The sequence below is a fragment of the Oryzias melastigma genome, unplaced genomic scaffold, assembly GCF_002922805.2.
Source record: "Oryzias melastigma strain HK-1 unplaced genomic scaffold, ASM292280v2 sc00318, whole genome shotgun sequence".
NCBI lineage: Eukaryota > Metazoa > Chordata > Actinopteri > Beloniformes > Adrianichthyidae > Oryzias > Oryzias melastigma.
The window spans coordinates 46,110-58,477 of NW_023416924.1; the positions used below are offsets into that span (position 1 = coordinate 46,110).

A 12,368-nucleotide genomic window follows, 5' to 3' on the forward strand; every position below is an offset into this window, starting at 1 on the left:
AAAACTGTGGACACACTGAGAAGCAGCTTCAGCTGTGGACTCTTGCAGCCCCGCTGCTGGTGCAGTACAGGAAGTCATTCCTGCCATCTGTCATTGGGCTTTATAACTCCTCCATGTGTGGAAGGTGAAAGAAAAACACCTTGGAGCTTTTTCTTAGGCTCTTTTTAAATCTTTGTACATGTGTGTATATAGTCTTTTTCTGCTGCTATGTGTGTACATTTGTTTGTTTATTTATATTTATTCTGCTGCTATGACTACTTATATTTATATGTTAGTTACATTTTATTGATCATTTGAATTTTGTATTGATCTTTTAGCAGTTTACTGGTGTTTTGTGCTTTGTGGTGTTTTTATTATTATTAATTGCTGCTTCTACAACTGAATTTCCCTGCGGGGATGAATAAAGTTGATCTATCTATCTATCTATCTATCTATCTATCTATCTATCTATCTATCTATCTATCTATCTATCCAATTGTCCCTGTACTCACCACGACACAGAGTTCATTGGTGAGAGTGCAGACTGTGTCAGAGTTAATAAGGAAAGTGAGAGCTATTCAGGAAGGTATGGTTATTGTTTCTTCTTTTAAAATCAATCATTAGAAGGAAGGGGGTCTGGCACGCGCATGCGGTTGCAGAGCATCAGCTGGAGAGCATCAGCTGGAGAGCATCAGCTGGAGAGCATCAGCTGGAGAGCATCAGCTGCAGAGCATCAGCTGCAGAGCATCAGCTGCAGAGCATCAGCTGCAGAGCATCAGCTGCCCCGTCATCGGTCTAGCAAAACATCCTCTTGCTCTGCCAAACAAACACTCTTCATCTAACAATGTCATTTTTGCCGCTTGGATTCTCAAACACAGAAAGATCTGAAGACATAAAACATTCAAGTTATTATTCTTTTTTTTCACAGACATCTAAAATGAAAGTGTTTTTACAATCACCACTAGCTCTGCTGAGAAAGTGGGTATTAGCCTGGGGGTGGAGCTAGCATATCAGGCCCTTCCTGGAGGGGGGGGTTTCACTGTCTGACATCATCACGTGAGGACCTGCTCGTTTCGGTGGGTAATGGAGGGGCTGGTACTGAGAAGCTTTCACAGAAATGTGTGAATTATCAAAATATTGCTTTGGGGATGTTTATAGTGAGGAATGAACGGTAAAACACACTTAAAAGCTCAAAACGTTTTTTTCTGTCACGGCCTCTTTAAAGCAGTAACCATAGCTTAAAGTTCACTTGGTCAAAACCTTCCAATCACAATTCAACGTTTTCATGACTCAAAATAAAACAAATTCTGCTGCAGGTGTGAAACACTGAAAGTTGAATCCATGATGAAGATCTCCTAAGTTCACATCTTTTTTTAGTGCATTTTCGGAGGCTCCAAAAGCAGATGTTTTATGTGTTTGCAAACTCTGGAGAGCCACTGACCTGTAGGCATCGATGAAGTGCTGGTACTCGGCCAGAGGGTCGATCTGCTGCACGGCCTCCGAGATCTCCTGATGGACTCGGACGATGTCCTCTGTCAGCAGACTGCTGATCTGACAATACTCCTCCAGAATACTTTTACTGCAGTGACAGTAATGACAAGTACTTTTACTGACAGAACACAGCCTGCCCTGCTGCAGAGTACGTTTCCTCAACAGAACTTCCAGGTGTTGTCATGTGACGTACAGGGCAAGGGTCATGTCCTCCTGCATTCGCTGTAGTGCGTCCAGCAGCGCCGGCGCAGCGTGGCGTTGATGCTCATCCTGCTGCGTGCGAGCGCCGCACACCGCCAACACATACTGGTTGTGAAGGTTGTGGAGCTTTGCTGTGGCTTTGTCGTATCGGTCGCGGGCTCGCTCCGCCTCCCTACCTGTGTAACCAGAGGGGGGGGGTGTCCAATGACCTGGAAAACCATAAGGACATTTGACGTGTTATAAGGACACTAACCTTTGGCCACTGCCTCCCTGTATTTCTCTTTGGCGTTATTGGCGTCACGGCTCAGCTGACGGTACGATGCTCTCAGCTTCTCCAGGTCACTTCTGGTTACCTAGCAACAGCAAAGGGAGAGGTTAGGCTGAAGTGAAGACTCTTTAACTGATCTTCTGTCTCTTTTCTTAAAGATCAGACTTCAGTACTGAATGGATCTGAGTGTCCATGAATGTCAAATCAAAGTCTGGTGCCTGCTATCTGGATCCACCATCTTTGTTTTAGAAGTCGTCTCCAGTTTGAGACAGCTGGTTTATCCAGACACACAACATCACTGGTCTTTGTGGGATGATTTCACACTTCCAGGACTACCCGTTAAAGAGGGTTCAGTTTTCTCTAGACTGTAGATCAGAACGGGACTTCAATCCATCAGGATAGCGTACCTTATGGTTGTAGCTCTCCAGCTGCTGATGAAGACTCTGGTAGCTCTTCTTCACCTGCTGCTTGTCTCGGATCAACGTGGCGAGGCGGTGCAGTGGACCAGAGTTTAGGTCGTCGGCGTGGCTCCTCATGACGCGGCCCAACGCCTCCGTCTGTCGGACCACCTGCGACCAGGACTAAGAAGAAGCGCTGGTGTTAGACCATCAGCGACCCTCTGCTGGAGACAACAGACGATCAGATGGGAGCACACCTTACTGACGGTGCTGACGTAGTCTGCAGCTTCCTGTTTCTCCGTTTGCTGAGTCATGCTGAGCAGCTGGGCGGCATACTCTTTATCACTCTTCACCCGCAAAGTCATGAATCGTTTCACCGTCTCCAGCAGCTACAGAGCAGAACAATCACAGGGCTCCAATGTTGCACTGTCAGCAGCTGAGATGATTCTGGTCTTGAAGGTTTTAAACAACATTAGAGCCTTCAGCTCCATAGTATAAAGCTTTTGTCTCCAACTCTTCGGTCATGAAGCTGAGCATTACTGCAAACACTAATGTTCTCCTATAAGCCCGGTTCCTGCTTCTGGAGGCCCATGTGGGCAGGTACGCATCAGGATTTCCACAAGAAAAGCACAGATAAAACATTCCAATGTTCTCAGGTATCTTTATTCTTAAGACAAAGTATGTAATTAAATAAATAAAAAAAATCATTATAAAAATCAATCATTAATACATAAATAAAATAATAACAATGAGCATACAGCAGATACAGACGACTGAAGAAACCACATATTGACTGACTGACCAGAGCAGTGTTGGTCTAATGGTGGGGAACGCCCCCCTGGGGGGGATGTGAACAAAAACATGTTTACATTAGTTATGGATATTGTGCACAATCCTACATAGTGTTGATAATAAATTAAATATATACAAAAACAACCTAAAAATGCATTTGGTAGCAGAAAGAGCCGCTGTTTACAGTGAACCAAAGAACTGAATCTCTGAGAAAAGCCAGAATTCATCACTACTGTGGAGGGAAACAAGGAAAGACTTGATTTTACTTTGAAAGTTTTGGAAGTATTCTAAAGAAATAAATAAATTAATTAATTAATAAAAAGAAAAGAAATAAAAAATTAATAAAACTGATTTTTTGAAGTTTTTTTTTTTAATATTCTTTAATGATAATAAAGGTACAATATTTTGAAGAGATAACATTTAACTTAAGCAAATTAATGACACCGATGATATTTGCAGCAGAAAGTGGAGGGGGTGGTGTGAAAGAATAAGTTCTTCATGGGGGGGCGTAAGAGAAAATAATTGAGAACCTCTGGACTAGACAAAACTATTTTCAATCAGTTTCAAATGTCTGTGTTAACAGCACATCCTTCATTTCTGAGCCGAGAACAGCGCTCACTGAGGTTCTGCTCACGTGCGCATCACTCACGCACGTGGAAGTATTCAGTCTCTCACGAACGGACTGTTTCTGCTTGTGGAGGAGGAAAGAGCGCTCGCGAGGGTCTGAATTGTCCGCGCGGAAAGTTTGATAAACTCGCGGAGATGTCTAATTTCTTCGTGGAGTTTTGACATAAATATAACTCCATAACTGGAGGAACGAACGAATGAGTGAGGAGGCACTGGACAGCCGCCCATGTCCCGCCCTCCAGAGCCAGATACCTCACCGTGATTGGTTCATTCAGCTCTGCACACAACAGCTGTCATTCATTCAGCCATGCAGGCTGCGCTAACATTAATCTTTCATATGAAGACGGGGGCCGCAAAATGTCGTCCCGCGGGCCGCGAGTTTGAGACCCCTGGTCTAATGGCAGCTACCGTCATGTCTCCATCACTGCATCCAAAAACCTCCTCTCTGGTTTTCCTCTAGACCTCTTCCTGCAGCTCTAGACTCAGATCCTTCTACCAACATCTTCACCGTCTCTCCTCTCTGGACATGACAGAACCATCTCAGTCTGGACAAGTCAGAGCCGTCTCAGTCTGGACATGTCAGAGCCGTCTCAGACTGGACAAGTCAGAGCCATCTCAGACTGGACAAGTCAGGGCCATCTCAGACTGGACAAGTCAGGGCCATCTCAGTCTGGAGTTGTCAGGGCCATCTCAGTCTGGAGTTGTCAGGGCCATCTCAGTCTGGAGTTGTCAGAACCATCTCAGTCTGGACATGTCAGAGCCATCTCAGTCTGGACAAGTCAGAGCCATCTCAGTCTGGACAAGTCAGAGCCATCTCAGAGTGGACAAGTCAGAGCCATCTCAGAGTGGACAAGTCAGAGCCATCTCAGAGTGGACAAGTCAGAGCCATCTCAGTCTGGACAAGTCAGAGTCATCTCAGACTGGACAAGTCAGAACCATCTCAGTCTGGACAAGTCAGAACCATCTCAGACTGGACAAGTCAGAACCATCTCAGACTGGACAAGTCAGAACCATCTCAGTCTGGACAAGTCAGAACCATCTCAGTCTGGAGTTGTCTGAACCATCTCAGTCTGGACATGTCAGAGCCATCTCAGTCTGGACAAGTCAGAACCATCTCAGTCTGGACAAGTCAGAACCATCTCAGTCTGAACATGTCAGAACCGTCTCAGTCTGGACAAGTCAGAACCGTCTCAGTCTGGACAAGTCAGAACCATCTCAGTCTGGAGTTGTCAGAACCATCTCAGTCTGGACATGTCAGAGCCATCTCAGTCTGGACAAGTCAGAACCATATCACTTAGGCCTCTATGCCTTTATCTCCAGAACAGTTTTCTACACCTTTCCTCTCATTTAAGCTGATACTCTTCTATGACACTTTTCTCCATCAGTGAACAGCCCGTAGCTGAGCATTTGACTCCTCAATGTTTCATCTTATAAAACCTTTTCAGACACTCTTGGTAGTCAATAACCTCTTTGTTAGGACCATCAATTGCAACTTGATGGTCTTGATGGACTTGAAGTTGGAGCGACTGATTCATGCAGGTCATTTTAAAACTATACTCAAAAAGTTGGAAGTAAGAAACACGGTTTGTGAAGGTTTTAAGTAGTTTTATTAATTTTATTGCTGATTGTAATTTGGCATATGTGTGTATGTGACCCCCCAGGGCTCCTTTGAAAACAGATTTTTAATCTCAACTGGACTTCCCTGGTTAAATAAAGGTAAATAAAAAATAAATAGTAACTTTACAACAGACATCCAGTTTAATGTGACTACACTCCACCTGTCAGGTTTTTCCTCTTCCCTTTTAGAAAAAAAAAAGTTGCCCTATTTTACGATTTCCATACCTGTAAAACTAATACATTTGACTAACACGACTCAGGTTAGAATACAGATTTATCCACCTACGTATAGCTAGATGTACACGGTTATAGGGTTACTCACTAGGGGTGTAACACATCACAAAACTCACGATTCGGATCGTGTCATGATTCAGATCATTTTTCAGATCAGCAAAGTGGAAAAAAAAACAACAAAGAGGATAAAACAATAAAATTACTTTTTTTAGAAGCTTTAAAACATATTTGAGAAAACATAAAGTACTTCAAAGCATAAATATACACTCACTCATCCTTAAACTTTGGACATAAACAAAAATATAAAAACGTAGTTTCTGATTACATTTACATGTGTGGAGATCAAATCTACAAAAACTGACACAAAAGAATGATGAATATGCCATTTCCTCTTGCCCCCCACCCCAATATCCAAATTAAATCTTAAATGAAAAAGTCAAAATTAAACTTTTCCCTGAGATTTGGCAAAATCAAATGCGCCACATTACGGTCATGTGCGCTCGTGGGGATTGTGAAAAATGAAACAGAGGGCTGCACGTGCACGCACTCACTGAGATTCTGCGAGTGTGCACGCATCACTTGTGCCCGAGGGAGCAGCTCACCCATGTGGAAGTAGACAGTCTCTCGCGTGCGAGGACTTTTTCTGCTCACGGAGGATTAAACACGAGCTCGCAGGAGCAGAAAGCGCTCATGGGGGTCTGAATTATCCACGAGGAATGTTTGATACGTGCATGGAGATGTCTTATTTCTGCGTGGAGTTTTGACTAATAAATAATGCGCTAATTTGGATACAGCGCCACTCGCCCTTACTGGTGGGTGTGTGTAACTGCAGTTACAAATGAATGAAAAATCGCCTCTAGGGAACACTTGATCGTGTGTTTGATTTAATGGCGGGAGCTGGTGGCGCTTGCAAATTAGGTGGTGGCGGCCGCCACCAAATTGTCTATGCAGGAAAAACCCTACTAACCTCATCCGTCAGTCTGTCCATCACCATTGCAAACAGGAAGGGAAAATGTCACAAAATGTCATCACCAGAAAACGCAGCAGAAAACGGCAGCAGCTCAAGCAGAAGGCTAACTTGTAAACAAAGCTAGCTAGGAAGCTAACTTCCGGGATCAATAACTCTTTTAAAAACGCTTTAAACTGATAGCAAGTGTTTGGTTTGTCATAACTCAAACAACAACCTCTAAAGGTACTCCGACGGAAAAAGACAGTTTATTTTTCTTTTTAATGTGAAGCTCTTCATGCTGCAGACAGACGGCTACACAGCAGCTGCTAACTGCTACATGCTAACACCGTGATTTCACTCCTTAGGACCTGAGCTGTCCTTTGATATGCCTGTTTTATTTATCTGACAGAGAAATAACAGTTAAGAAAATTAACTACTGTGGTAATAAAACCAAAAATGTGATGTCTTAAGAACTTAAAAAGAAGCACATAATCTTAAAAATAACTAAATAAATAAAACTAATAAATTAAAACTAATAATGACATCAGCTATTCATGAACACTCATCAAATTTTATGCTAAAACAAAGTCATAATTTATTTTTAAGAATTTTAAATGAGGACAGGAATCACATTTGGTCAAAAATGTTCAATAGCTCTAAGGATGTTAAAGCTAAAGTCACTAAACTTTATCACATGACTAATAATCACTTATATAACAAGAAAATTGTATTTTTTTTCTAGTTTATATTTGCTGTATTTTTACTTGTTTATTAAAGCTACTTCACAGAAGTGTTTTATTTAAGTTTTTAGTGATAAAAGAAGGTTATTGAAATATAAATAAGGGACAACACTAATCTGTTTGTTTAATTTATTCATGTTTTAAATGTCTTATAAAAGTATCGGATCGGGACTCGGTATCGGCAGATACACAAAATCAAATGACTCGGAATCGGGCCCAAAAAAACCTGATCGGGACATCCCTACTTTTAAATATGTAGTTGTTAAACTTCTTTTCAAAAAATGTTTATCCTGTTCGGTCCGCGACCTGAAAGGTGTTTTGGATTTTGGCCCCCTGTGTGATTGACACCCCTGTAATACAGAGGGTTAGAGTTTGAAATGACATGTATTAAATCCTTATCATTTATATTGTAATTCGGGAGATCAGAATAAAAAAAAAATATTTAAAAAAAACAAATTTAGATACAACAATTTGAGTTTGTCATTTTAAACTTTTTTTGTAAATCTTCTAGTTAGGTTCGGCAGCAATATAAACAACATAAAAAGCATAAACATCACTGTTTTCCATGTCAGAATCAGCTGATTCCGGTTGATTATCTTTCAAATTGAATCCTTCATCTGTGCAGAGCTGCAGATCAGCGTTAGGCTGCGTTTCTCCACTTCAGAATCCGCTGGAGTTTCGTTAACTGTATCAACTGCTGAAGAGTGACTATAACCAAAACAATGTAAATACTGGAGCCATAGCGCCCATGATAAAACTAATGTGTTTTTTCAGAACTTGCGTCAGTGAGCGGAAGTTCAGTCTCAGTTTTTGAACAGAAAAAAATAACTCAATAGTTTTAAAAACAGGAGAACAGGAAGCTTCATCGACATTTTATTTTGAAGATTTATTTACTTCCGGTAAAAATAGCGCGGCTCATTCAGATTATTTTTGGTTGATAAACTTAAAATACAACATTATTCTGCATTTCCCCAACAACATTTTACTATGCTCTACTATATTTATAAAGATCTCAAACCAGCGATCGTGGACGTCCCGAATATTCACACTCGAATTCTCGGAGCAGATCAGGAGTATCCAAGTACTCGAGTACTCCTTACAGCCGAATTGGCCAGAATGAATGTCCATCACTTTGTGTGCTGGTCAACCGTAAATATGTGTGAATAACATCAGTCTAAAACTGAAGAGAGATTATCTGTCTGTTTCTGTTCAAAGCTGCATGCTGTTATCTATGTTACTGAGTGAAACACATTGATCACAACCATACAGAGATTAATCGGATTAACGTTTTCATTGATTGACAGCTCTCCCACATCACTGCTGATCCGTCACCCACACACCTTCAGCTCCCAGTCCTGCAGCTTCAGCAAACCCTCGTGGGAGTTCCTGAGATCCCGACCAAACCCCATCCTGGACCGTCTGTCTATCTGCAAGGGCGAGCGAGGCCTGATTGCATTGTAGTCTGTGGGGAGAGAGAGATCAGATGTTTGCATCAAAACAGTGTGTGTGTGAGGGGGGGGTCATGCCCCTCAGGACTGGTTCTGAGGTTTGACGGTCCATCAGCCTTAAGGTTCTGAAAAAGCTGACCTGATCCTTCAAAGAAAGTGTAGTGAGGGAGAATGGACCCTCGGAGCCAGCCGGAACCGCTAACATTCCACAGGCATTTAATCCCGGACCCCCGCAGACCCACTCCCTGAACTACACCGAGCAGCAGCCCGAACCAGACCCGGGACCCACTCCAGAACCCCTTTACCGCCTTGGCAGGCCTTTAAACCCGATAAAAGGATTTCCCTCATGCGGTCAGAACCGGAAGAAGTCAACAGAACCGGAGAGCTTGAAGGCCCAGTTCGTAAAGTACCGTTAGCTTAGCCTCCCTTTCAGAATGAACGGGACCGTTAGCTTAACATGCTAACGGCTAGGAAGTTTGACGACAGCCCAGAAAATCCCAAACACAACAAGAACACAGCCAGACACACACCCGCCTAAAGCGTTTGTGTGGCGGGGGGAACCAGGACGTTCTTTAAAAAACTTTGGGTCCGGTTCGGCCGAACTTACCCACTTTGAAAGCGGCTGAGCTGCGAGAGGCTGCTGTCAGATCCCCGCGGTCCTCTGGCGTCCTCTGCCGGACTCAGCCCGTCTTCCTCCCGCTGCTCGTCTCCTGCTGACCGGGACTGGCGGCTAGCCGGCTAAAGGCTAACAGGGCGGGGCTTCCGCGGGAAACGGGACGGTGAGCGGTGCGCATGCGCGTCCGTGTGTGTTTGTTATGGAGGTGTCCCGTACCTGAATGCCTCGCCCCGACTTCACTCAGTGACTGTCTGTGCGGCAGAATGAGAGGCTTTCTCTGAGCATGTGGAGGTTCGGTGGTATTCACTCTGGAGGAGTTTGGTCTGGACGGCGCTGCCCTCATGTCTCTGTTCCCCAGAAAAACATCAGTCAGTGCGGGCTCTTCTCTAGTAATGTTCTCCAGCTGAAAAAGAAGAAACTGTGTTTGTTTGTCAGTTGGAGATCTGATAAGATTGTGTCACAGAACTGACATGCAGCACTGATACTTCAAAACTCCTGCTGCCATTATGACTATCATTGATGTCTACAGTGATCCATCCATGATCTCTAGAGCCAGGTCACAGGTCACTATTATAAGCTACTTTTTTTCATACTAGTGTGCCACGATACACTACGGTGCCCTGCTTGTGAGATGATCAGGTGTGTTGTTAGAGATGGTCAGATGTTCCATTAGAAATGGTCAGGTGTTCCATTAGAGATGGTCAAGTGTTCCATTAGAAATGATCAGGTGTTCCATTAGAGATGGTCAGGTGTTCCATTAGAGATGGTCAGGTGTTCCGTCAGAGATGGTCAGGTGTTCCATTAGAGATGGTCAGGTGTTCCATTAGAGATGATCAGGTGTTCAATTAGAGATGGTCAGGTGTTCCATTAGAGATGGTCAGGTGTGCCAACTGGGCAATATAGTTTTGATTAGACAAGCGGCTTCAGCTGAGAAGGGGGTGGAGCTAAACAGACAGGAACCAAGGCACGGATCCCAACTCCTAGTCTTAAAAGGATGAAGGGTGCCCACAAAATTTGAAGAATGTCATTTATGATGTAGATGAAGATCTACAAACTTGGAAAAAAATTAACTCCCCCCAGAGTAGTCATGTATGAATTACGCAAACATTGATGAAATAAAAAGTTTGAGCACCAGTCATTGAAGAGGTTTATTTAAGGGGTGAAAATGAAGATTGTAGGAGCCATGGGTTTAACTGTTGTTTGTATTGAGGTGAATGAATATTGTTTTTTTGATTTTAGTATTGCTTGCATTTATACTGAGCAGGTAATCACCTGGTGGGTCACGTGTTTGTGGGTGGAATCACTGTAATCACACTTTCTTGTGATTATAACACACCTGTTGATTTTGCACTTGTAAGTTAAAGGGCTTTTAAGTTCTAATGATAAAAAGATGAAAGTGATGGTATTTGGTCCTAGCAGCTCCTGTGACCCCTCCCTCAGTGGAGCTGGGTCCTTTGGCTCCACATCTCAAACAGTCCGTGTCAAATCTGGGTTTAGAAATGGACAGTGATTTGAAACTCAACTGTCACATCAGCTCAGCTGTAAAATCCAGATTCTTTTATCTGAGGCAGTTGGTGAAGGTGAAACCGTTTTTATCTAAACATCAATTTCAGACAGTAATCCATGCTTTCATCACATCTCGGCTGGATTACTGTACCTCTCTTTATTTTGGAGTAAGCCACTCATCCTTCTCACGCCCCCAGTTGGTCCAGAATGCTGCTGCTCCGGTTCTGGTTGGAGCGCGTAAGAGGGACCACATCATGTAATGTTTTTTAACGTACGACCCTTTGTTTAACTTAGGTCATTTTACAGCAGCATATAAATTAATAAAACTTAAACTTCAAATGTAGTTTTTTTGATCGTGGTAAAGGGTAATTAAAGGCTCTTATAAGACCAGATAGTCTTCAGTATATTTTCATAATCTCCATCCATCATGCAGGCCTCGATATTTCTTGTGCAGCGTTGTTGGAGTTGCTGGAGCCTATTCTGGCTAGCTTGAGGTGAAGGCAGAGATCACTCTGGACAGCTTGCCCATTCATCACAGGGTCACAGTAATAACCTCACACCCACTCTCAGTCTTCAGGGGGAGGAGCCAGGACTGCACACTGAAAAGACCCAGTCTGGATTTGAACCAGAACCCTTTACCTGTGAGGGGACAGTGCTAACCACTACCCCACTGTGCAGACCTTTCTTGTTTCAAAATAGTAGGAAAACGGAGTGACATCTGATCAATAAACTGAAACACAGAAAGGTTAGAAAATGGTCAACAGTTGGACTTCAGGATGGTTGATGCTCAGTTCTTCTGAAAACATGACTGTGACTCTTGAACAAACCCCGGCAGAACCAAAAGTCCGGATTCCTCCGCTGTGACCTAGTTGTTGAAAAATGCCTTTAGTTGGGTTTGGTTGTAAGTCTGTGTTCATCCCCGTCTCTCTGGGTGTGTTAATGAAGCCAAAAATGAAAGGAATGAAGCAAAGACCAGTTTCTGTCCAACCTGTTGGGGGGGGAGCTTCATAGAAATGAAGTGACGAGAGAGAGGGAGTGTTGACTGGTAGAACAGGTTTAGGTGAGGTGGTCAAGTGAGCTTGACTCACTGTGGAGTGGAGGGAGCAGGCTGTTGTGTCATTGCTTTAACACAGAGACGAAGAGCAAACAGCAAAGAGGACGCTCGGTGGAGAAACCAACCCAGAGGAAGAGAAGCTACGTGTGGACAGGTGAGTTACCTGGGTGGCTTGTTCAGGTACGAAGGGAGGGCCAGCGGCGGAGTCTGTCAGGCTTTAAGACATGAAGAACAGAAGCGCGTTTCACTGCTGAGACGGCTGTGAAGTGGATTTCACCTGTGCAGGTTCTGGTACCGCTGCAGGTTTCTGTGTTTTCTAACGTCAGCTTAGCGTGTCTGTCACTCAGACTGTTGTCAAAACACAGCCAAGACAAATTTAGCCATTTTGGACCGGTCTGGCCTTAATCAGAACAAGATCATTCATTTTGTTTTTTCTTCCCCTGTGTGT

General features: G+C 43.5%; 1 protein-coding gene and 1 long non-coding RNA gene across 6 annotated transcripts in view; one reads left to right on the plus strand and one right to left on the minus strand.

Annotated features, from left to right (window-relative positions):
• Positions 1–10,041, minus strand: part of fer (fer (fps/fes related) tyrosine kinase) — an 18,958-nt gene extending 8,917 nt beyond the window's left edge. The window contains exons 1-8 of one of the 5 annotated variants that reach the window (XM_024261149.2): positions 9,831–10,041; positions 9,352–9,763; positions 8,637–8,758; positions 2,595–2,726; positions 2,347–2,520; positions 1,925–2,024; positions 1,664–1,847; positions 1,421–1,558 (exon numbers count right to left, since the gene is read on the minus strand). In XM_024261149.2, coding sequence (XP_024116917.1) covers positions 1,421–1,558; positions 1,664–1,847; positions 1,925–2,024; positions 2,347–2,520; positions 2,595–2,726; positions 8,637–8,705 — 797 coding nt within the window. In that variant the 5' untranslated portion in view covers positions 8,706–8,758; positions 9,352–9,763; positions 9,831–10,041. Of the gene's footprint in view, positions 1–1,420; positions 1,559–1,663; positions 1,848–1,924; positions 2,025–2,346; positions 2,521–2,594; positions 2,727–8,636; positions 8,759–8,883; positions 9,017–9,351; positions 9,807–9,830 lie in introns of those variants that run through there. The other 4 variants (XM_024261150.2, XM_024261151.2, XM_036210945.1 and 1 more) reach the window with 4 other exon arrangements.
• A 329-nt stretch (positions 10,042–10,370) lies between these two features.
• Positions 10,371–12,368, plus strand: part of LOC112138596 — a 7,112-nt gene continuing 5,114 nt past the window's right edge. The window contains exon 1 of the long non-coding RNA XR_002917818.2: positions 10,371–12,074. This is a non-coding gene — a long non-coding RNA (uncharacterized LOC112138596). The remainder of the gene's footprint in view (positions 12,075–12,368) is intronic.